The sequence below is a fragment of the Buteo buteo genome, chromosome Z, assembly GCF_964188355.1.
Source record: "Buteo buteo chromosome Z, bButBut1.hap1.1, whole genome shotgun sequence".
Classification (NCBI taxonomy): domain Eukaryota; kingdom Metazoa; phylum Chordata; class Aves; order Accipitriformes; family Accipitridae; genus Buteo; species Buteo buteo.
This window is the reverse complement of record NC_134204.1, coordinates 62,944,375-62,965,743: the sequence shown is the minus strand read 5'-3', so window position 1 is coordinate 62,965,743 and position 21,369 is coordinate 62,944,375. Positions and strand designations below refer to the sequence as shown.

The following is a 21,369-nucleotide window of genomic DNA, read 5'->3' as shown; positions in this document are numbered from 1 at the left end:
TTTTTTTCAGATGAAGAGAAAAAAACTCCATCACTAAAAGTCCCCTACCACCTCAAATGCAATCATTTTGAGAACTGAGCCAAGAATAAAACTCAGATTTCTGCAATTCAGCATGTAAAGAAAAACCTGTGAGCTGCCAGTTTCACATTCTATTCCTAGATCTCATCTTCCTCTACAATAGAAAAAATAGGTGTTCACCATTAAGTGTGTATTTTATAGTCTTTACATAGCCTTCATAGGGTTTTTTGTTTGGTTGGGGTTTTTTTTAGAAAACACTATATACTGTTGCTGTTTACAAAAAGGAAAACAAGTTCTAGACCAACAGTGGTGACTGTGATTTTTTTCTCTTCCTATTAAAACACAACATGAAGATATTAATCAGTGAACTTTCAATTTACAGTCTGAAACTTTTAAAGGTAAAGTTTTCAGATGTCATTCAACTAGCATATTTTCTTGCTTGCTTCAGCTTTATACTAACCTGTTCTTATATTTTGGTGGGTCAGATAACAGTCTAAATAATCTGTGTTCCAAGCATGTCAGAAAAACTAAGAAGTCACCTGAAAACTGTATCCAGATCTGGTCAACAGAAAACAAACCTGAAACTCCATGGTATATTAACAGCATAAACTGTTATGCTTAAATTTTCTTTTATCTTAACACTGCTATTAACTTCATAGGGCTATAGAGACTTCCTCCTGAGAAATGGAGACCGTCTTAAATAATAACAAGGGGTTAATGTGAATGCTAGTAAGGTAAAGTTACCAAAGTTATAGATCATTAATTAAGTGTTAAAAAGTAGTATTTAGACCTGACATATGTGCATATACACTTTCACATACATATTTACTTAGATAGAAAATTGCGGGTGGGCAGGCGGAGGGAGGAGTGAAAACCTATTTTCGTCTCTTTCAATTTCACTTAAGTGCTGCTTGTATTAGGTCTGTAACAATTCTCTGATCTGGTACACAGATATATATTACAAAGCTCACAAGTCTCAATTCCTAAATAATTTAATGAGAAGACATTACCAAAATCATCACTGCCAAGTCAGCAATAAATGCTAGAGGTGTCTTTCTACCCCTTGGTCATATCTGAACATCATCTTTCAAGTCCAGTTGTGCTGGTTGACAATATCACTGTCCCTGAGCAGGGTTCTCCCCTCTGGAGTTCAGCTGCCTAATCCACTTCAGGCAGTCACATGAAACTGCTGTTGAAGTACATGAGATCTAACATAAGGCCTTTGCCAGCACAGCAGGTTATACAATTGCTCATTAATGTGCTCCAGAAAGAAATGCCACCCATCTGTGATGGCTATAACCTCACACAACACAGCTATTTGTAAACTGTACATCTCTCCATGGCTTGAGATTAATCTGCTCGGGGTGAGTCCCCCTGAAATCAGACATGCTACTGAGGTGCTCAAATCTTCATCAACTGCCAGCAACTAAAAGAAAATTATGCCTGCCACTGTTCGAAAGTGTGAAGCGGACCCATTCTCCTACCTGATTCCCCAATAATGGGTATATAAATATATTATCTACTGAAGGAAGAAGCATAGAGACCCCAAGTTTATAGGTCCTGGTTGAATTCATAAAGCAGTTAACCCAGATTTAGCAGAATTTAGCAACACAAAGTGCTTCAGAGCATCAGCGCACAAGTCGTTCCTCAAAACAGACTTGGAACCTAACACCATCCCTTCCTTATGGATCCTGTTTCAAGGCAGTTTCTTTGCCTTTGAGCTACACATCCGAACTAGCGTAACTGGTTACTTGAAAAGTTAAAGTAGCCTCAGATGAGAAAACAAACTGTAACAAGAATTCAAAGCTTTTACAGCTAATATAGTTACATCTTTACTGACCCCATTTCTTGGTAAATATTTTCCACGTACATTGTTACACTATAGGTTCGTTATACCTTAAGCTTTTTTGCCAGGAGGTATTTCCTTTGCACCATGCCTTTTAATTCTCTGTGGGAAAGGAATAATGTAACCATTAGCTATACAAGAGATTACAGATCTCTGTTACAGATAAATTTTCCTTCTTTCAAGTGCTTATTAATCTGCAGTTTCATACTGCAGACAGTTCCACAGAAAAGTCCTTACCAAAAGCAGTACCAAGTCAGGAGATGTCTGTGAAAACAATCTTTGTAAAAGCAAACAATAACGAGTAGCGCACAATCACCTTTGATGACAGAACAGTTTACATTTAACAGGCTTATATCTCAGTTTAACTCTACTTGATATCAACTGAGGAGCCTGAACAAGCTGGGAGATATTTAGACTGTATGCACAAGGAAATGCAGATTTCTCAATTTTAGTTACTGCTGGTGGAAGGACAGATAAAATTTTATAGCAAAGGCATGAAGAACTTGGGTATTAAGGAGGAAGGCTTTAGGAGCCAAAACTACACACCAGTAAGAAAGTCAGCTATCAACGGTGAATGAAAACACCATTAAGACTTCAGGCAAGTCCTTGAGAATAACATACGGAGGAAAATAGTTACAACAGAAAGATGGGAAACACCTCTCATAACTTCACAGGATTCTTCCAACCTTATTATTGAAGGGGCAGTCACAGAGAAGACTTCTTTCAGAGAGCTGGAAGAACAAGTACCTTACTATAGATCTAATGAGTGACTCTCTCCAAGATTGATATCTAAATGCTAGTAAAAATCCATCTCTGAAGCTAAGTTCATCATGGCCTACACCCCTATGTTCGGAAGAGGGCCAGACCAGTGCTAGAAAGATTAAAATAGAATCAGAGTAAACTTCATTAAATAGAGCTCTCAAGTGCACCAAGAGTCATCATTCAGATGTAAAATTAAGGAATAGACAGACATATCACAAACATACTTCCTGGGTAAGTAGAAAATTCCTACTGGGAAAGTACAGGAAATTCCATGATTGATAACACAAAAAATTAAACAGGAAAACAGGAAAAGGTGTTGGTGAAGCTACCTCTGGTTGTAGAGCAGTATCTATGCTTTATCTGTCTTAGAAGTTTAATAATTCTGGTGACTCAAAAACTTTTTTTGAAGGGGATGGGACGATGGAGGGTTTTTTGCTGTTTTTATTTATTTGGTTTTGGGTTTTTTGTTGGTGTTGTGGTTTTTTATTTGGGGCTTCTGGTTTTTTGTTTCGTTTGTTGTTGGGGAGGTGTTTGCTTGGGTTTTTTTATTTGTCCAGTTATTTGGGGGGGGGGGGGGGGGGAGAGTTTTGGTTGGTTTTTTTGTTGTTTGGTTGGGTTTTTTAAACACAGACCAAGAACCCAAACCTGAAAAAGAATGCCATACATGGAAAGGGTCTCTGGACCTGGAAAAAGCCCTTGTTAACCTCCAGCCTTCCAAAATAAGGTATACTATTTAAAGCATCCTGGTAAATACATAGTGAAGCTCAAGGCATTCCTCACTGAGTGAGCCTAATAACTTGCCATACTAACTTGGAGGCTAATAAGAGATGTGTCCATCTTCCTAACAATTCCACTGTTTTGGGGACCCTTCTCATAGGAGCAATACAGAGCTATTCAGTCTGCTACCCCAAAAGACACTGTTTTGGGTTTGTGTGGTGGGGTTGTGGTAGCAGGAGAGAGGCTGCAGGGGTGGCTCCTGTAAGAAGCTGCTAGAAGCTTCCTTGGCTCCAAGTCGGACTCTGCCTCTGGCCAAGGGCAAGCCCATCAGCAATGATGGTAGCACCTCTGGCAGAACAGATTTAAGAGCGGAAACCTGCAGCAGGGGAGGAGATTGGAACATGAGAGGAACACCTCTGCAGACAGCAAGGTCAGTGAAGAAGGAGGGGAGGAGGAGCGGGGGAGGAGGTGATGCCCCTGCAGCCTGTGGTGAGATGGCAGGCTGTCCCTCCCAGCCCATGGAGGGGAGCGGGGGAGCAGATGCCCATCTGCAGCCCTGGGAGGACCCCACGCCAGAGCAGGGGGATAACCCTGAAGATGGCCGTGACTCCATGGGAAGGCCCACGCTGGAGCAGCCTGTGCCTGAAGGACTGCAGCCCATGGAATAGACTCACCTTGGAGAAGTTCAAGAAGGACTGTCTCCCATGGGAGAAACCTCATGGTGGAGCAGGGAACAAGTGAGGAGTCCTCCCTCTGAGGAGGAAGGAGCGGCAGAGACAATGTGTGGCAAGCTGACCACAACCCCCATCCCCTGTTCCTCTGCACCACTGGGGGGAGGAGGCTGTGGCAATATACTTCCCCTCCCCGCCCCCAGCCCTGCAACCTGCCAACAGGAAACGAAACTTCTCCAGGCAGGGAGAAGGGGAAGGAAAATAAAACCTAAACCCTAGAGGCAACAGGTTGAAATTTGAACTGGCCGATCGAGACATGCCGGGTAGACTGAGGTGACCCTCCTGGCCAATAGGGATTAAATGACCACAGGTCAGATTCGACAGGGGTATAAATGGGGTCCCTCCGGAGGACATGTTGGAATCGGTCCTCCTTGGAGCAGCGGGTCTGCAGTCAGGGACTCCCTCCTGGGTCAGGGCACAGCCCAAGGTAACTCCTCGAGGAATAGAGCCCTCAGCTTTTAGGTGAGTGATAAGCGCATTTTGGAGCCATCACTTTAAATCTTGGGGATTCTTGAGTCAGTTCTGTAGTCTTAATTCTCTTTACATCATCGAGCCTGTGGTTTATAAAGTGTTGCCGGACTTCTAACTAACTTTTTACTGAAGAATAAATCTGAGTTTTAATACCTGTTGGATTTGGTTATGCGTGCACCCATAACAGAGGTAGAGAGAACCAGGAGTGGAGTTGAGCCCAGGAAGGAGGGAGGGATGGGCAGAAGGTGTTCTAACATTTGGTTTTACTTCTCATTCTGTTTTGATTTGATTTGATTGGTAGTAAATTAAATTGATTTTGGTTTTTCCCCAAGTTGAGTCTGGTTTTTGCCTATGACCATAATTGGTAACTGATGCCTCCCTGTTCTTGTCTCAACCTATGAGCTCTTCTTTGCCTTTTATCCTCCCCATCCCACCACAGGGGAGGAGTGAGCGAGCAGCCTTGTGGTCCTTTGTTGCCAGCTGGGCTTAAAGCACAACAGACACATATCTAAAAATTTGGAGGCTCTGATGAAGCTTCCTCCAGCATAACCTGATATTGATAGCCTGTTGTCATGGGTTAACACCAGCCAGCAACTAAGCACCATGCAGCCACTCACTCGTTCCTCTCCTCTCCACCCCAGGGAATGGGGAGAAGAATTGGAAAGAAAAAAAGTAAAATGCATGTGTTGAGACAAGAACAGTTTAATAATTGAAATAAAATAATAATAATAACAACAACAACAACAACACGAAAAATAAAACCCAAGAAAGACAAGTGATGCACAATGCAATTGCTCACTACTCACTAACTAATGCCTAGCCAGTAACTGAGCAGTGATCAGGCCTCATGGCCAATTCCCCCCAGTTTATATACTGAGCATGATGTCCTATGGTATGGAATGGTCCCCTTGGCTAGTCCAGGTCAGCTGTCCTGGCCATTCTCCCTCCCAGCTCCTTGTGTACCTCCTTCCTGGCAGAGGATGGGAAATTGAAAAATCCTTGACTTCGGATAAGCACTCCTTAGCAACAACTAAACATCTGTGTGTTATCGATATTATTCTCATACTAAATCTAAAATACAGCACTATACCAGCCAGGAAGAAAATTAACTCTATCCCAGCTGAAACCAGGACAACCTTGCTACTGGCCAGCTGAGCCAACAGCAGCCTCGAGACTGTATGCCTTGGTTGGCAAACGATGAGGGAGAATGTCATTTGTAATGACTGATGTTAGCATCTACCAAAATAATGTTGACATGAAGAGAGGTCAGTAACTTCCATACTCAAATTCCTTAAGAGTATGAGTGCTCAGTGGCCACTTTTGGTAAGCAGAACTGGTGCTACAGGATGAACCAAACACTAGATTAAGGCACCCAACACCAAAGTCTGTCAAACAGAAAAGGTGTTGGCTGAGAAAATCTACCACAGCTGATTACAGGAGGCAAGACAGGAATCAAGATGTGAAGAAGAAAGTAGAAGGCTGGAGGTTTAGCTCCAAAGAGTCCTTCCAGAATGGTAACAAAAACTGGTCAATTCTGCATGGAGTACTGACGAGAAAGGCCAGGCACCACAGAGGAAATCAGCCCAATATATTCTGTTTTGCAAGGCAGTTACAGAAGGAATGTAAATAAAATAAAGTAATTTTTTTAAAAAAGGATAAAATCAAAATTACTAGAACCTGTAGGGAAAAAAAGAAACCAAAAACATCAGTGTCAGAACACTGAGCCCCTACCTAACCTCATGACTTGAATGGACACCAGTCAAGTTTTCTGCAAAGCTCTTCTCAGCTTCCCTCAGGACATTCTCCTGCAGCTCCCAAGCTTCATGCTCCTGTACAGCTACCTCAGTCTGCACTGTGCAGGGGGTCTTTGTTCAATCCAGCTAAAATCATCTCAGGAGGCAACTGGCCTCTAGTGGGATGCCAACTGACCTTCCCCAATTAAGGATATGATCCTACTAGCTTCAGCAGAAAGAAGGGAGAGAGGTAAATTCCATACCCCTTTCTAATAAGAACCAAGAGAATTAGAAGTTCTGTACATTCCTTTAGGATGGTTTCAGATTCATTAAATGACTATACAGAGTGTGGCTTCTTTCTAGGAGAGTTTTCAGGGGAGCAAAAAACAGAGAGGAAATAAATGGACACAGGTTTTAAAGACAGTTCTCTAAAATGGCAGATCAAAGTTTATACTGTGATTACTTTCTCTGAATATTTTTACCACATCCATACTTTGTCATTTGAGCTGTCATAACTAGACAATACAGTCCCTCCAAATTCCAGTGTTCATTTTATTTGAAAATGCTAGATACATGCGAATACAAGTCACTTATGTTCAAACTACTGTATCTTACTTCACTCAGATCCACAGTATTTCAAACAACAAACTAAATTGTTAGAGAGATACACAGTAGTAAAGTTGTGGCTTTCCACAATAACAAGCAGCTTCGCCAGCTTCTCATTGTCAGTGTACATGTACCAGGAATATACTATAGCAGTACAATTCACTGCTTTTTCATGTATTTTACAGTAATTTCAAAATAAAGTGCCACTTCTCCATTTTATTTATTACGCAGTAAACATCCACCTGGGAGTAAGAAGTGAAATTATGTAAGCATACCTAGGTTTCATTTTAAATCCAGACTTTGTATTGTCCCACTGTAGGTTGGGGGCAGGGGTGTGCACAAAAGAGTAAAGAAAGTGTTACAGTCAAAAACCTCGGATTTGCCATTGTCATATCTTCCAAAAAGCACATCTTTCTAGCACAAGCTGAGAATTAATTATCTATGACAGTCCAAAAAGTCAAAATAAGAACAGGCCATATTTAATGCAGCAATGAATAAACTGACTGGGTTACCAGCAGGATGAACACAGAAAATCCATATTACCTTCCAATATCGACAGTGAAGTTCTGCTCCAGTTAATAAATAAGTACATGTACAACTTTTATCATAACAATTATCACTTGAAGTCAATGGCATTTGAATTATACATCTGCTTAACTGCCTTGCTAGACTTAAATCTAACATACTAAGTAGTATGCTCCAAAAAAACCCAAATCTTAACAGAAATGGCAATATATTTCTTAATTCAAAAGCCTCTAGATACCCAAATCAATAGTTAAAATATTACCTGGGTCATTATGTGAGTGAGGCACAACAAAAACTTGAAGTGGTTCACTGTCCCATTCATTTTCATTGTATGTGATATCGAATCCTTGTTTCCACACGCCACCATCTGGATTATCGAAAGGAAGAATGTCATAGACATCCAACATCTAAAAAAGAGTAAAAGGAATATAAAACATGAATTCATAAAAACAGTTCTGCTATTAAAAACCAAAGCTGTTTTCATCAGAAATAGATCAGCTTGTTCATTACACAGGGAGAGATGAAGAGTCAAGTGAATAGAAAACTGAAAAATGAGAGCAAGTTTCAAGTCGCACTAGAACACCCAAGACACAGCTGGCAGCAAGAGGAGCATTTGGCAGGCCCTGTTCTGAGGAAACTGAAATTGATTAGATAAATGGTAGGAATAAGAGCCTTAAGTCACAAAAATTATGACGGCTCACAACGGCATTGGGGCAGGAGAGTAGGGAAAGGATTATACAGAATAGCACAATACACTAAATAGGGGAATGCAGAAGATGAAGAGGACAAACTAAGCAAGCAGTAAGAAAGGATGACAACATGAGAGAGATTGACGCAAAAGTCAAACTCACAAAAGGGAACTGAAAGAAACTATCAAGGAAAAATGTTCAGAACTATAGCCAATTGCTATAACAAAGCTCCTTATATATTTACTGTTGCCTAGTACACTAATTATGCAAGGACAGACATATTTCACTTGTCAATGCAAATAAAAAGGTTACAGGTAAATAAAGCAACTCTAGAGTTACTTCAACAGGTTCCTATGAAATTTAGATACCACCAGATAGCTTCAAAGAGAGTCTTCTAATATGAATTTAGACCAAAGTTACCATATCCAACTTTTCCTTTTTTTTTTGTTTTTTTTTTGTTTTTTAAATACTCTGGTCTGCTTTTAGGAAAAAAGGCAAACTTCATGAACATGAACCATCATCTGGATAAGCCTTTTCCTGGCCCTATAGTTCAAAAAACATAAACCAAACTTCAGTTTAGTTCTAACCCCATATTAGAATACGATTGTACACCTGGCAAACTCTTCAACAAACACTTCATTTCCACAAAAATAGCCTACAGGAGTCATTTACCACATGAATACCACAAGAGTTAAAACTTTCTTGTGGTAAGCTGGTTTCTGTCCTGCTAGGAAACTTTAAAAAAATAAAGACATCTGAAACAAACATCTGACTAAAGAAGTTAAGGCCTTGTCCTTGGCCAGCTGCCAAACTCCCACCCAGCCGCTCTCTCCCTCCTCAACAGGACAGGAGGAGAAATAAGATTAAAAACTCATGGGTCAACATAAAGACAGGGAGATCACTTACCAATTACCATCACAGACAAAACAGACCCAATTTGGGGAACATTAATTTATTGCCAATTAAAATAGAGTTGGATAGTGAGAATCAAAGACAAAACTAAAACACCTTCTCCCCAACCCTCTTCTAGCCTGGTTCAGCTTCACTCCTTAGTTCCCAAATCCTCTGTGGTACAGGGGTATCAGAGCTGCAGTCAGTCCATAAAGGTTCCTCTCTGTCACACCCTCCTCACACTTTTTGCCTGCTCCAGCATGGGGTCCCTTCCACAAGCTACAGTCCTTCATGAACTGCTCCAGCATAGGATCTTCTCCACAGGCTACAGTTCTTTGGGAACAGCTCCAGTGTGGATCCCCCACGGGCCACAGGTCCTTCTGAAAATATCTACCTGCTCCAGCATGGGGTCCTCCATGGGCTACAGGGAAATACTTGCTCCACAGTGGTGTCCCCCACCTGCTCCAGTGGCTCCTTCCACTCGTTCCACTGGAACCTTTTCCCCTCTTCAATGACGTTGGTGTTCACAGGGTTGTTTCTCCACTTTTTTTTCCCTATACAGTGTTTTCCCCCTTCTTAAAACACACTCTCCCAGAGATACCATCACCCTTGCTGTTGGAAGGCTTGGCTGTATCCTGCGGTGGTTCTGTTTTGGAGCTGGCTGGAACAGCTGTGTCTGGCATGGGGCAGCACTGGCCTCTCCTCACAGACACCACCCCTGGAGCCCCCTGCCACCAACACCTGGGCACCTGCACCCAGTACATTCCACCCTCACCTCTGTGAAACACATATTTAAGAACAGTCGATAAAATATACACTCATCACACACTCTTCACAAACTTCACTTACATCTACAAAAAGAATTCCCACACCAAAATCAAAATTACATAACAACACTGAAAAAGTGGAAATTTTACACACATGATAAAACTCCACCCCTTGTCCCTTCACTTCATTACAACAAGAAAAGAATCCCCACAGTAATTTCACTCTGGCAATATCCAATCCAAGTTTTGGCCACTACCACTCCCAATTGCTGTCCTTATCTTTCATTCCTTGAGTCCCAGGTTGGGTGCCAAAAAGGACTGCCGTGGGTTGGCCTTGGCTGGGTTGGCCAGCCAACCCAGGTCAACCCACCATAGGCCTGTAGCTTAAGATACAAACAACAGTAAGTAACGTTAGATAGGAATACAAGCCACTCTAATGGCTTGTAATAAAGCAGAGCCTCAGCTGGGCCTACGATGTCCATAAACTAGATACCTACGGCCTGTATGAGATGATCTTATGTCACTGCTCCACCAGGATTGCTCCCACCTTTGGACAATATTTCTTAATAGAAAATACAGAGGCAATACTTGCAGATACATGCATTCTGTATGACAGCTTGAAGAGACCAAATAACGGTTATGTTGAAATTAGCCTACTACCATATTTTCTTGCTATTCTAAAATTTGATTTTGAGGAACTGTAATTTTTCTGTGAAATGCAACCTTCTGAAGAAAATTAAGTGCATACTCCATAAATTCGCCAGTTACCAATGAGTGACCTTAAGACTGAAACTCTTTTGACATTTCAACCATGAAAACATACTTGTTTAAAAAGCAACAATTCATTGAATTACCCACATTCCTACGACTTTTTTCTCATAGATGGAGCCTGAATTTCACAAGCAACTTTCTGCAGTCTGCAAGATACCAATTTTTATAGTCCACAGCATACGTAATTTTTTCCCTAACAACTGTTACCTTACAGTTATCTCAAACCACACTCCCATCATTTTGAGCTGAAGAGCTAGAAACTGCAATTCAGGAAGTAGATCTTGGATTCTTAATCAACAGTTGTCTGAAATAACTGTCTCAATGACCCATCATCTAGAGAGGTTTGCTGCCTGCCAGGGACCCAGAGCCAGGATGTTGTAGAGGAACTGTTGAAGCTTGTCCAACTTGTTGACTACTACCTCTTGATGTTCTTCCCTGTAGGTACCAATGGTACTGCCAGGGGCAAGCTGGGCTGCATCAAAAGTGACCACAGAGCTCCGGGCATAGTAATCAAGGTCATGGAGGCCCAGGTGGTGTCCTGTTCAATCACACCAATGAGAGGCAGGGGTGTGAGAAAATGACACCGATAGTACAGGTCAATAATTAGCCTGGGAGCTGGTGCTGGCAACAGGTTTTGGGGTTCTATGACCATGGGACCCCGTTTGCAGACCACTGTCTGCTTAGAAGATATTAGATCCAACACACTAAGTGGGGCAAAGGTATCTTTGCCAGGAACATGGCTGACCTGTTACGGAGAGCATTTAACTAGGAATTTAGAAAGGCAAAAGCTCAGCTAGAACTCAATCTGGCCACTATTGTAAGAGACAACAAAAAAATGTTTTTACAAATATATTAACAATACAAAGAGAGCCAAGGAGAATATCTATCCTTTACTGGATACAGAGGAGAACATTGCCACCAGAGATGAGGAAAAGGCTGAGGTACTTAGTGCCTTCTTTGCCTCAGTCTTTAATAGGGAGACCAGCTATCCTCAGGGTACTCTGCCCCCTAAGCTGGAAGGCAAGGACAAAGAGCAGAATATACCCGCCTTAATCCAGGAGGAAATAGTTAGGGACCTACTACGCCATCTGGACACTCACAAGTCTGTGGGACCAGATGGGATCCATTCAAGAGTACTGAGGGAGCTGGCAGAGGCACTTGCCAAGCCATTCTCCATCATTTATCAGCAGTCCTGGTCAACAGGGGAGGTCCCAGATGACTGGAGGCTTGCCCATGTGACTCCCATTTACAAGAAGGGTCAGAGGGAGGATCTGGGGAACTACAGGCCTGTCAGACTGACCTCAGTACCAGGGAATTTTATGGAACAGTTCATCTTGAGGGCACTCACATGGCATGTGCAGGACAAACAGGGGATCAGGCCCAGTCAGCATGGGTTCATGAAAGGCAGGTCCTGCTTGACCAACCTGATCTCCTTCTATGACCAGGTGACCCGCCTAGTGGATGAGGGAAAGGCTGTGGATGTTGTCTACCTGGACTCAGCAAGGCCTTTGACACTGTCTCTCATGGCATACTCCTTGAGAACCTGGCAGCTCATGGCTTAGACAAGTGTACTCTTCTCTGGGTGAAAAAACAGCTGGGTGGACGAGTCCAGAGGGTTGTGGTGAATGGAGTTAAATCCAGTTGGCAGCAGGTCACAAGTGGTGTTCCCCAGGGCTCAGCATTGAGGCCAGTTCTGTTTAATATCTTTATCAATGATCTGGACAAGGGGATCAAGTACACCCTCAGTAGGTTTCCAGATGACACCAAGTTGGGAGGGAGGGAGGGAGGGTTGATCTGCCTGAGGGTAGGAAGGCTCTACAGAGGGATCTGGACAGGCTGGATCGATGGGCTGAGGCCAATCGTATGAAGTTCAACAAGGCCAAGTGCCGGGTCCTCCACTTCGGTCACAGCAACCCCATGCAGTGCTACAGGCTTGGGGAAGAGTGGCTGGAAAGCTGCCCAGCAGACAAAGACCTGGGTGTGTTGGTTGACATCCGGCTGAATATGAGCCAGCAGTGTGCCCAGGTGGCCAAGAAGGCCAACAGCATCCTGGCCTGTATCAGAAATAGTGTGGCCAGCAGGAACAGGGAGGTGGTTGTCCCCCTGTACTCGGCACTGGTGAGGCCGCACCTCGAGAACTGTGTTCAGTTTTGGGCCCCTCACTACAAGACAGACATGGAGGTGCTGGAACATGTCAGAGAAGGGCAACCAAGTTGGTGAGGGGCCTGGAGCACAAGTCTTATGAGGAGCAGCTGAGGGAGCTGGGGTTGTTTAGCCTGAAGAAGAGGAGGCTGAGGGGAGACCTTATCGCTCTCTACAACTACCTGAAAGGAGGTTGTAGTGAGGTGGGTGCTGGTCTCTTCTGTCAGGTGGCTGGAGATGGGACAAGAGGAAATGGCCTCAAGTTATGGCAGAGGAGGTTTAGGTTGGGTATTAGGAAAAATTTCTTTACTGAAAGGGTTGTCAGACATTGGAACAGGCTGCCCAGCGAAGTGGTTGAGTCATCATCCCTGGAGGTATTCAAAAAGCATGTAGACAAGGCACATCAGGACATGGTTTAGTGGGCATGGTTGATGGTTGGACTCGATGATCTTAAACGTCTTTTCCAACCTAAATGATTCTATGATTCTAAAGAGGGAGGGAGAGAGTTACCAGCAACCCCGTGAAGAAGCAATGGAGAGGAGTGATGTGACATGAAATGATTAAAAAAAGAAAATAACAATTTAATTAAAAAAAAGCCACAATGAAACAGGGCTTAAGCAGGGTTACCTCCAGTGTTTTCATGTAAGCAAGGAAGTGCCTACAAGGCACAATTACAGAGAAATCCCCAAAACCCTTTCTGAGAAATCAGCTTGCCAGGCAGGGTGCCTCTCTGAAGTACCCTAATGCACGCACCATGGAGAATAAACATGATGAGTTAGAGATCTGTGTGCAGTTGCAAGCCTGTGATCTTGTCAGGATCATGGAGACATGGTGGGATGAGTAATGACTGTAAAGTTGCAGTGGAGGGATACAAGATCTTGAGGAAAGACAGGCCAGGAAGACAAGGAGGAAGAGCTGGCCTTTACATGAGAGAGAAGCTGGTGCGCACAGAGCTCTGCCTGCGGATGGATGAAAAGCTAACTGAGAGCGTATGGGCAAGGACTAAAAAGCAGACCAGTATGGGTGACATTGTAATGGATGTCTGCTGTAGGCTGCCTGAGTAGGAATAACAAGTGGATGAGGCCCTCTACAGACGGAGAGGAGCAGCCTCACACTTGCAGAACCTGGTCCTCATGGGGAACTTCAATCACCCTTATGTGCTGGAGGGACAACACAGCGGGACACAAGCAAACCAGGAGGTACCTGGAGCGAATCAATGACAAATTCCTAAACCAAGTGATAGAGAAGCTAGTGAGGAGAGGTGCTCTACTGGACCTCTTACTTGCCAACAATGAGGGGCTTGTTGGGGCTGTGGATGTCAAAGGCAGCCTTGACTGCAGTGACCATGAGATGGTGGAATTCAGGACCCTGCCAGGAAGGCAAAAAGCAAGATCACATCACTGGACTTCAGGAGAACAGACTTTGGCCATTTTGCTTGGCAGAGTCCCACAGGATAAGAGCCTGGAGGGAAAAAGAGCCCAAGAAAGCTGTTTAATATTCAAGCATCACCTCATCCAAGCTCAAGAGAAGTGCATCCCAGCAAGTAGGAAGACAGACAAAAATGCCAGGAGGCCTGCACTGATGAACAAAGAGCACCTGGCAAAACTCAAACACAGAAAGGAAGCATACAAAGGGTGGCAGCAAGGGAAGGTAATGTGGGAGGAATACATGCCCAAGCATGCAGGAATGAGGTTAAAAAAGCCAAAGCTCAAACGGAATTGAATCTGGCCAGAAATGTCAAAGGCAACAAGAAGGGCTTCTGTAAGTACATAGGTGCAAAAGGAAGACCAGGGCATGCTGCTGAGTGAGACACGGGGCCTGGCGACATAGGACATGGAAAAGGCTGAGGTACTGAATATCTTCTTCACCTGAGTCTTTACTAGCAAGACCAGCCTTCATGAATCCCAGGTCCCAGAGACCAGGAGAAAAGTCTGGAGTAAGGAGGATGTGCCCTTGGTGGAAAAGGGCCAGGTCAGAGAATACTTAAACAAACTGGACATACATAAGTCCACAGGCTCTGGTGGGATGTACCCACAAGTACTGAGGGAGGTGGCTGACGTCACTGCAAGGCCACTCTCAAGAACCTTTGAATGATCATGGTGATCAGAAGTGCCAAAGGACTGGAAGAAAGCAATATCATTCCTATCTTCAAGAACAGCAAGAAGGACCACCCAGGGAACTACAGGCTGGTCAGCCTCCCCTTGACCCCTGGGAAGGTGACAGAGCAGCTAATCCTGGAAATCATTTCCAGGCACATGAAGGACAAGAAAGTCAACAGGAGTAGTGAGCATGGATTCACCAAGGGCTAGTCATGCTTGACCAACTTGAAACTTCTATGATGAAATGACTGGCTTGGTAGATGAGGGGAGAGCAGTGGATATTGTCTACCTCAACTTCTGTAAGGCTTTCAGCACTGCCTCCTGTAACATCCTCATAGAGAAGCTGCTGATGTATGGGGCTGGATGAGCAGACAGTGAGATGGACCAAAAATCAGCTAACAGCCAGGCCCAGAAGGTGGTGATCAGTGGCATGAAGTCTAGCCAGAGGTCAGTAACTAGCAGTGTACTCAGGGGTCACACCTGGGTCCAATCCTGTTTAACATCTTCATTAATCATTTGGATGATGGGGCAGAGTACACCCTCAGCAAATTTGTAGACAACACCAAACTGGGAGGAGTGGCTGATACACCACAGGGTCGTGCTACCATCCATAGGAATCTTGAAAGGGTGGAGAAATGGGCCACCAGGAACCTCATGCAGTTCAACAAGGGGAAGTACAAAGTCCTGCACCTGGGGAGGAACAACCCTAGGCACCAGTACATGCTGGGGGCTGCCCAGCTGGAAACCAGCTTGGCAGAAAATGACCTGGACATCCTGCTGGACACCAGACTGAATGCGAGATAGCAATGTGCCTTTGCAGCAAAGAAGGCCAATGGCATCCTGGGCTGCATTAAGGAGGCGTGTTCCCAGCAGGTCAAGCGACATGTTTCTTCCCCTCTGCTCAGCACTGGTGAGGCCACACCTGGAGTACTGTCTCCATTTCCAAGCACCCCAGTACAAGAAAGACATGGACACACTAGAGAGAGTCCAGCAAAGGGCCACTAAGATGACGAAGGGACTGGAGTAGCTCTCCTATGAGGAACAGCCGAGAGAGCTGGAACTCTTTACCCTAGAGAAGGCTTGGGAGAATCTTATTAATGTGTACAAATACCTGAAGGAGGACTACAGAGAAGGAGAAGCCAGGTTCTTTTCAGTGGTGCCTAGTCACAAGACAAGAGGCAATGGGCACAAACTAAAACACAGGAAGTTCTTCCTGAACATCAGGAAACACTTTTTCCCTGTGAGGGTGACTGAGCACTTGCACTTGCAGATTGCCCAGAGAGGTTGTACAATCTCCATCTCTAGAGATACTCAAAAACCATCTGGACATGGTCCTGGGCAACTGGCTGTAGCTGACCCTGCTGGAACAGGGCATTGGACAAGGTGACCTCCAGAGGACCCTCCCAACCTCTACCACTTGGTCATTCTACTATCCAAATGTTAATCAGAAGCTGTTAAAAAACTGCCAGAAAAAAAATTAGGACTCAAAAACTTCCACTGGAATAAACTGAAGCCAGATCAGGCTGAAATCACTGTACTTATGCCAAGATATCCAGAAGACAGATGTTAAGTCATTTTTACCTTTCATATAACACCATCCTCAGTAAGAATTGTGCAAAGGACTAATTACAAATTATATCATCTCTTGAACAGGTTACATGACTACAAGTGAAGAATAAGTTGCAAGTACATAGTCAGTAAGAAGCAAAAAAGGTTAAAGACAGGTATCTCCTGGACATATTTTAATTTCATTTCTAAGTATAAAATTCTGATATAGTAAGCAAGGACTTTGTAAAAACAGTATACAAATAGAAATTAAAAAAGGATGATGACTGTCTTCATTATGGCTGCTTCAGAAGACAGTCATGTAGTTATAAGATGTCCAATTCAAACATTTGAGAACTTACCAGTTGTCTTTTTTTCCTATATGAGCTTATTCTTTCTCTATACTGAGGAACTCAAACTGCTAAAGTTATGCAAGTCTTAGGCAAACATCACAACATTTAGCCCAGTGAACAGTAAACTACTGCACGGAAGAAATAAAAACATAGCTCATGCCTCTTCAGGCCACCTTTTTAAAGAGTGATTGATGCCTCATTTTTAAAAGCAGCAACATTACTAAGAACAATGTTAGATGCTTCAGTAGTTGAAAGGGACAAGAGAGGAGACACTTCACTGTATTAGTTAAAAGACCTTCCAGCTCAGCAGGATGGCTATTGAGAATTCTGTCTTTGAGCACAAATTCCAGATATTTCTTGAACTACTGACCTAAAAAAGCATCAGGTCATAACCACATTTAATCCAGAGTTCTTAATTTTGTTGGTTTTATTACCCAGCTCCATTTTTAACTTCTGAAAAAAAAGTACGTATTAGTCTCCTATTTAATTTGAATTACATCAATTCTCAATTCAGTGTTATTTTCAGTGGCCATTTCTATCACAATCTCCTACCTACTTACAAACACCGTAAGTAATAAAGTATATACTTTCTTCATTTACAATTCCTCCATGAAAAAAATCCTTTAGCTATCCTACCCAAGAATCTTTTGGGTCTCACATTATTGGTAACTTGGTTTGTCCAATTTATGCAAAGAAAGTACGTCTCTGAGTAGCAAATCCTGGTAATATTTCTCACTGAAATATCACAAAGGTTTTTAATCCATATTTGAATGCATTCTTATAATGGTTTCTCCATTATTGGAGTCTATAATGAACTCCCATAATTTATTCAGTGAAGCCTCTTCTGCCTTCATTCTCTAAAGTGATTTTATCCAAACACTATGTCTCACCTATATTAGCTCTTACTTCTTTCTAGTCTCTTTTTGTTCCTCATACATCCAGTTAAAAGACAAACATGGAAAAAGTAAGGTCCAAATCTGTGGATTTAAGTTAACATTTATGAACAGCAGGTAATTAACACTAACAAGCTGGTATAGAAATTAAAATATAGTTTAAAAAAACAATGCTCCAAATAATTTACTCAGAATTTCTCAGTCTTTATAAAAAAATCTAGAAGAAAATAAATTAACTGAACTTGCAGAATACATCAGGCTTGGCAAAGTATTAAATAGTAAAACTGTATTCAAATACGGTAAATTAGATCAGCTCATTAACGTGGTGTTACAGGAATTCTGCTAAAGTCAAGGTCTTAGATTCCACAACTGAAATGCAGGTCAAACTCACAGGATGAGAAACTGTATACAGAAGCAGTATTAAAGTGACTTAATGATGATGGTGGATAACCTGCTGAGTACAAGGTACTAATGCAATGACAGAAAGAACATTAGAGCCCTCCCTCCCTGTGCAAGGCAAGGAAAGAAAGTGTGAGTCAGGGAACAGTATTAAGGATATTCCCTGCTATATTTGTTACTTAAGTAAATGCATATAACCTTAGAAGTAAATAAAATTATCAAAAAGCAGTTTAGCTACTACAGCCTACCAATAGGTAGGTAGGTACATTAGCTGATAGTAGGTACATGTTCTGGTGTTCTGCAAATGTGAAGCAAAACATGAGAACAGTTTAAGCAAACATGTTTTACTTTCCATTCATAACAGGTTAACACATCCAAGTATTTAAGCCAACCCCTTTTACCTTAAAATTCACAATTCATATTTACTAGAACTTATTTCTAATGCACCTAAAAAACCACATCACTTAATATGGTAACAGACTGTATGAGGAATAACCTGTTAACAATCCAGTAGCTTGGAAACATGTAATCATAGGTCCACATGCCTTACTGTCCTGCACAGAAGTCTTAATGTATATTAGAAACAAGAACAGTCAGATATTGCCTTTAAAAAAACCCTACTTTCTCTGTAAAAGACATATTAAGGCGGTGCCTATCCCAGAAGAGCTTAAAGGCATTATGAATGATACATCAGAGGTTACAATTGTTCTAATATGTGTGCTTATTCATCTTAAATCCACTGTCTTTCTCCTGCAATAGAAATTCTCATTCTAGAAGTGAAAGTAAGCTGGACTTCAAAATTTAATCTTTGCTTTAGAGTACTATGAATATTTATAGTACTCCCACAAGACTCCGAAAAACAGTACAGATCACAAACTTCACACAGTATTCTCAGTGCTCCTGAAACACTCCATTAAAACTGAATATATAAGAGTCCATGAACTCACAAGCATCACCAGAAAGCAAAATAAATTCAACTTGAAGTGTTTGACTTTAAAAAACTTCAGCTTCCCCAGTTCATGCCAACCAGTCAACATGGTATATGTTCCTCCTTTCTGATCAAAGTGCCTGTATAAACCAGACACACAAGAATGCTGAAGTACAGAAATGGCATTCCAAAGGGAACACAGTGCCTGAGATTTTTTAAATTACAAGTTCGCGAACATTCTTTACCTCCCCATCAAGACCCATCTACACATATATCCCTAAAATGCGAAACCTCTTTAAATCAAGACTATCCACTATTTCCAGTTTATTTGTCATCAATTTTAGAATTTGGGGAAACTGAAAGAGACTCAAATCCTTTCCAAAGAACTTCTGATAGTAGTGGACAATAATCTGAGTATAATCACTGGGTTTTCTTCAGTGTTTTTTTTTTTTTTTAAGAACTTCTAAGCCTTCTGAAATGGTGGCTCTTCATAATCACTATTCAATTTCTAGGCAGTTCAAAAAAAGTAAAAAGGAACAGTTTCATAACATCTGTTAAACACAATAGTCACTTTAACAATTCTGTTATGTCTTAGATTAGGATCTTGGTACCAAGTTTTTACCAGTGATTAGACTTTTTCAGAATTAAAAGGTAATGACAGCTAGGACTCCAGCAGAATAAGAGAAAAAGACATACTACTTACCTGTACACCTGAACCATGAGTTCCACTTTTTGAAGCGAACAAACAATCCTCAGAATCAACTGCAAGCAAAACTGAAGCAGAAGGAAAGAGCTCAGAGACAGATCCTTGACTGAAGTTTATAGCCTCTGGATTTTTTTGACCATCCTTTACTGATTCACTCAGATTGATCACAGAATCTCGTATGTTTGAAATAATCTCATTATTTTCTGCCAACAGGCGTTCTAAATGATCTATTTTTTCTTGCAGTATTGAAAGTTGGCCCTGTAAAAAAAAGTAAAGTTTAATTATTTCCCAGACCAATTCTTGACAGAATTTAAAACAAAAACAAAAAAATCAATTTCACAATAGTTTATGGTCACACACAAAAAAAAAAAATCAAATAAATCTTTTTTCTATATTTTATGTAAAGACAGACTAATAAGAAATTGAACCAACATACGAAATGCTCTCCTTTCAGAATAAGGGAAAAGAGCAAAAGTTACATTTTCCACTATGAATTTGAATTTGCAGCACAAGATTTAATCAGTGATACAAAGATATTCTTAAAAGGTCACACTGTTTCAAGTACCAATTATCCCAACTTTAACTTTTTTGATCCCTTTCATAGATTTTGTCTTTCATAGGTTTTTCATAGATCTTTTCATTTATCATCCTATCAGAACATCAAGGAGAAAGCCATGTTTTAGAAGGCACTCACATCATGATGGGATTAACAGGATGTATACATTTTAGGTTTTTCCTGTACATGTAAAATAGTATCTCAATAAATACTAAGTTTCTCATTTTCAGTGAAATTTAGAGATAAATGAACAAAAGCACTTAATGGGCATAGAAGATCCCTTAACATCCTGATTATAGCAATAATCTGTATTATTGGACCATGACAAACATCAAAATAATCCTGTAAAAGACAGCTCAAACTGATAGCACTTTCAGTCAGAAGGTCATATTCAGTAGCCAAACAACAGGATTCTGTAGATAGTTCTAGTGTGCACCGCAAGAGGAAGGATATAGAATAACATCAGTGTGAATTGAAAGAAGTCAATCTATCTCCCAAAGCAACACGGAAGGAGAGACAGATACCACAAACCAATTTCATAGCATCTAATCACTGTATTGTTGGAATACAGGAGGAAGCATAGCAGAACAATACACCTGGAAATGCTACTGCCCTCTCATGCACTAGCTGCTCCTTCCAAATGATTTGAGGTATGCTTTTTGTCAGGAACTAATGTGCTAGCTTTTACAGAATCACAAAAGGCCAGATTATTTGACATGTTTTTAGCGATATTTCATCTTAACAGTAATTTCTTTCTTTTCTCAGACTGACTTCAATCTAACAATAATAAGAGAAGATAAAGAACAAAAAGCTAGTCACTTCCTAGTATTAAAGTTGTGGTCAGACCCCAAAATATACAATGTATGATTAAGGTTTTTTTCCAAGAAGCTGTCATTACAACAAAATCCTCTGCAGATTCAGGCATGTACATTTCACCCATTACATTCAACACAAATAACATTGATCCAGTAGACAGCTACTCCGTGACCTATGATTTTAATGACAGGCATAACTTTTTCCTAGCACCAATGCCTTATTTTCTAAGTGATATAGAGTAATATTAGAAACAACATCTGTACATGACATTTTTCTCCCATTTGACAGTAATTCACTTGAGGTCTTTGCATTTTCCTTTTAAGGGACAAATTGCTTTCCTCAAATGCCAAGTTAATTCCAACTTCTGTAGCTAAACTGTAGTTCTCAAAGGATTAAACCTGCTTT

At 41.6% G+C, this 21,369-nt stretch overlaps 1 protein-coding gene across 2 annotated transcripts in view; it reads right to left on the bottom strand.

The window, feature by feature from the left end:
* The window catches only part of MAN2A1 (mannosidase alpha class 2A member 1), a 128,388-nt gene that overhangs the window by 95,532 nt on the left and 11,487 nt on the right, over nucleotides 1-21,369 (bottom strand). Inside the window, exons 2-4 of one of the 2 annotated variants that reach the window (XM_075020579.1) lie at nucleotides 19,590-19,850; nucleotides 18,906-19,026; nucleotides 7,672-7,816 (exon numbers count right to left, since the gene is read on the bottom strand). In XM_075020579.1, coding sequence (XP_074876680.1) covers nucleotides 7,672-7,816; nucleotides 18,906-19,026; nucleotides 19,590-19,606 — 283 coding nt within the window. In that variant the 5' untranslated portion in view covers nucleotides 19,607-19,850. The remainder of the gene's footprint in view (nucleotides 1-7,671; nucleotides 7,817-18,905; nucleotides 19,027-19,589; nucleotides 19,851-21,369) is intronic. The other variant, XM_075020578.1, reaches the window with a different exon arrangement.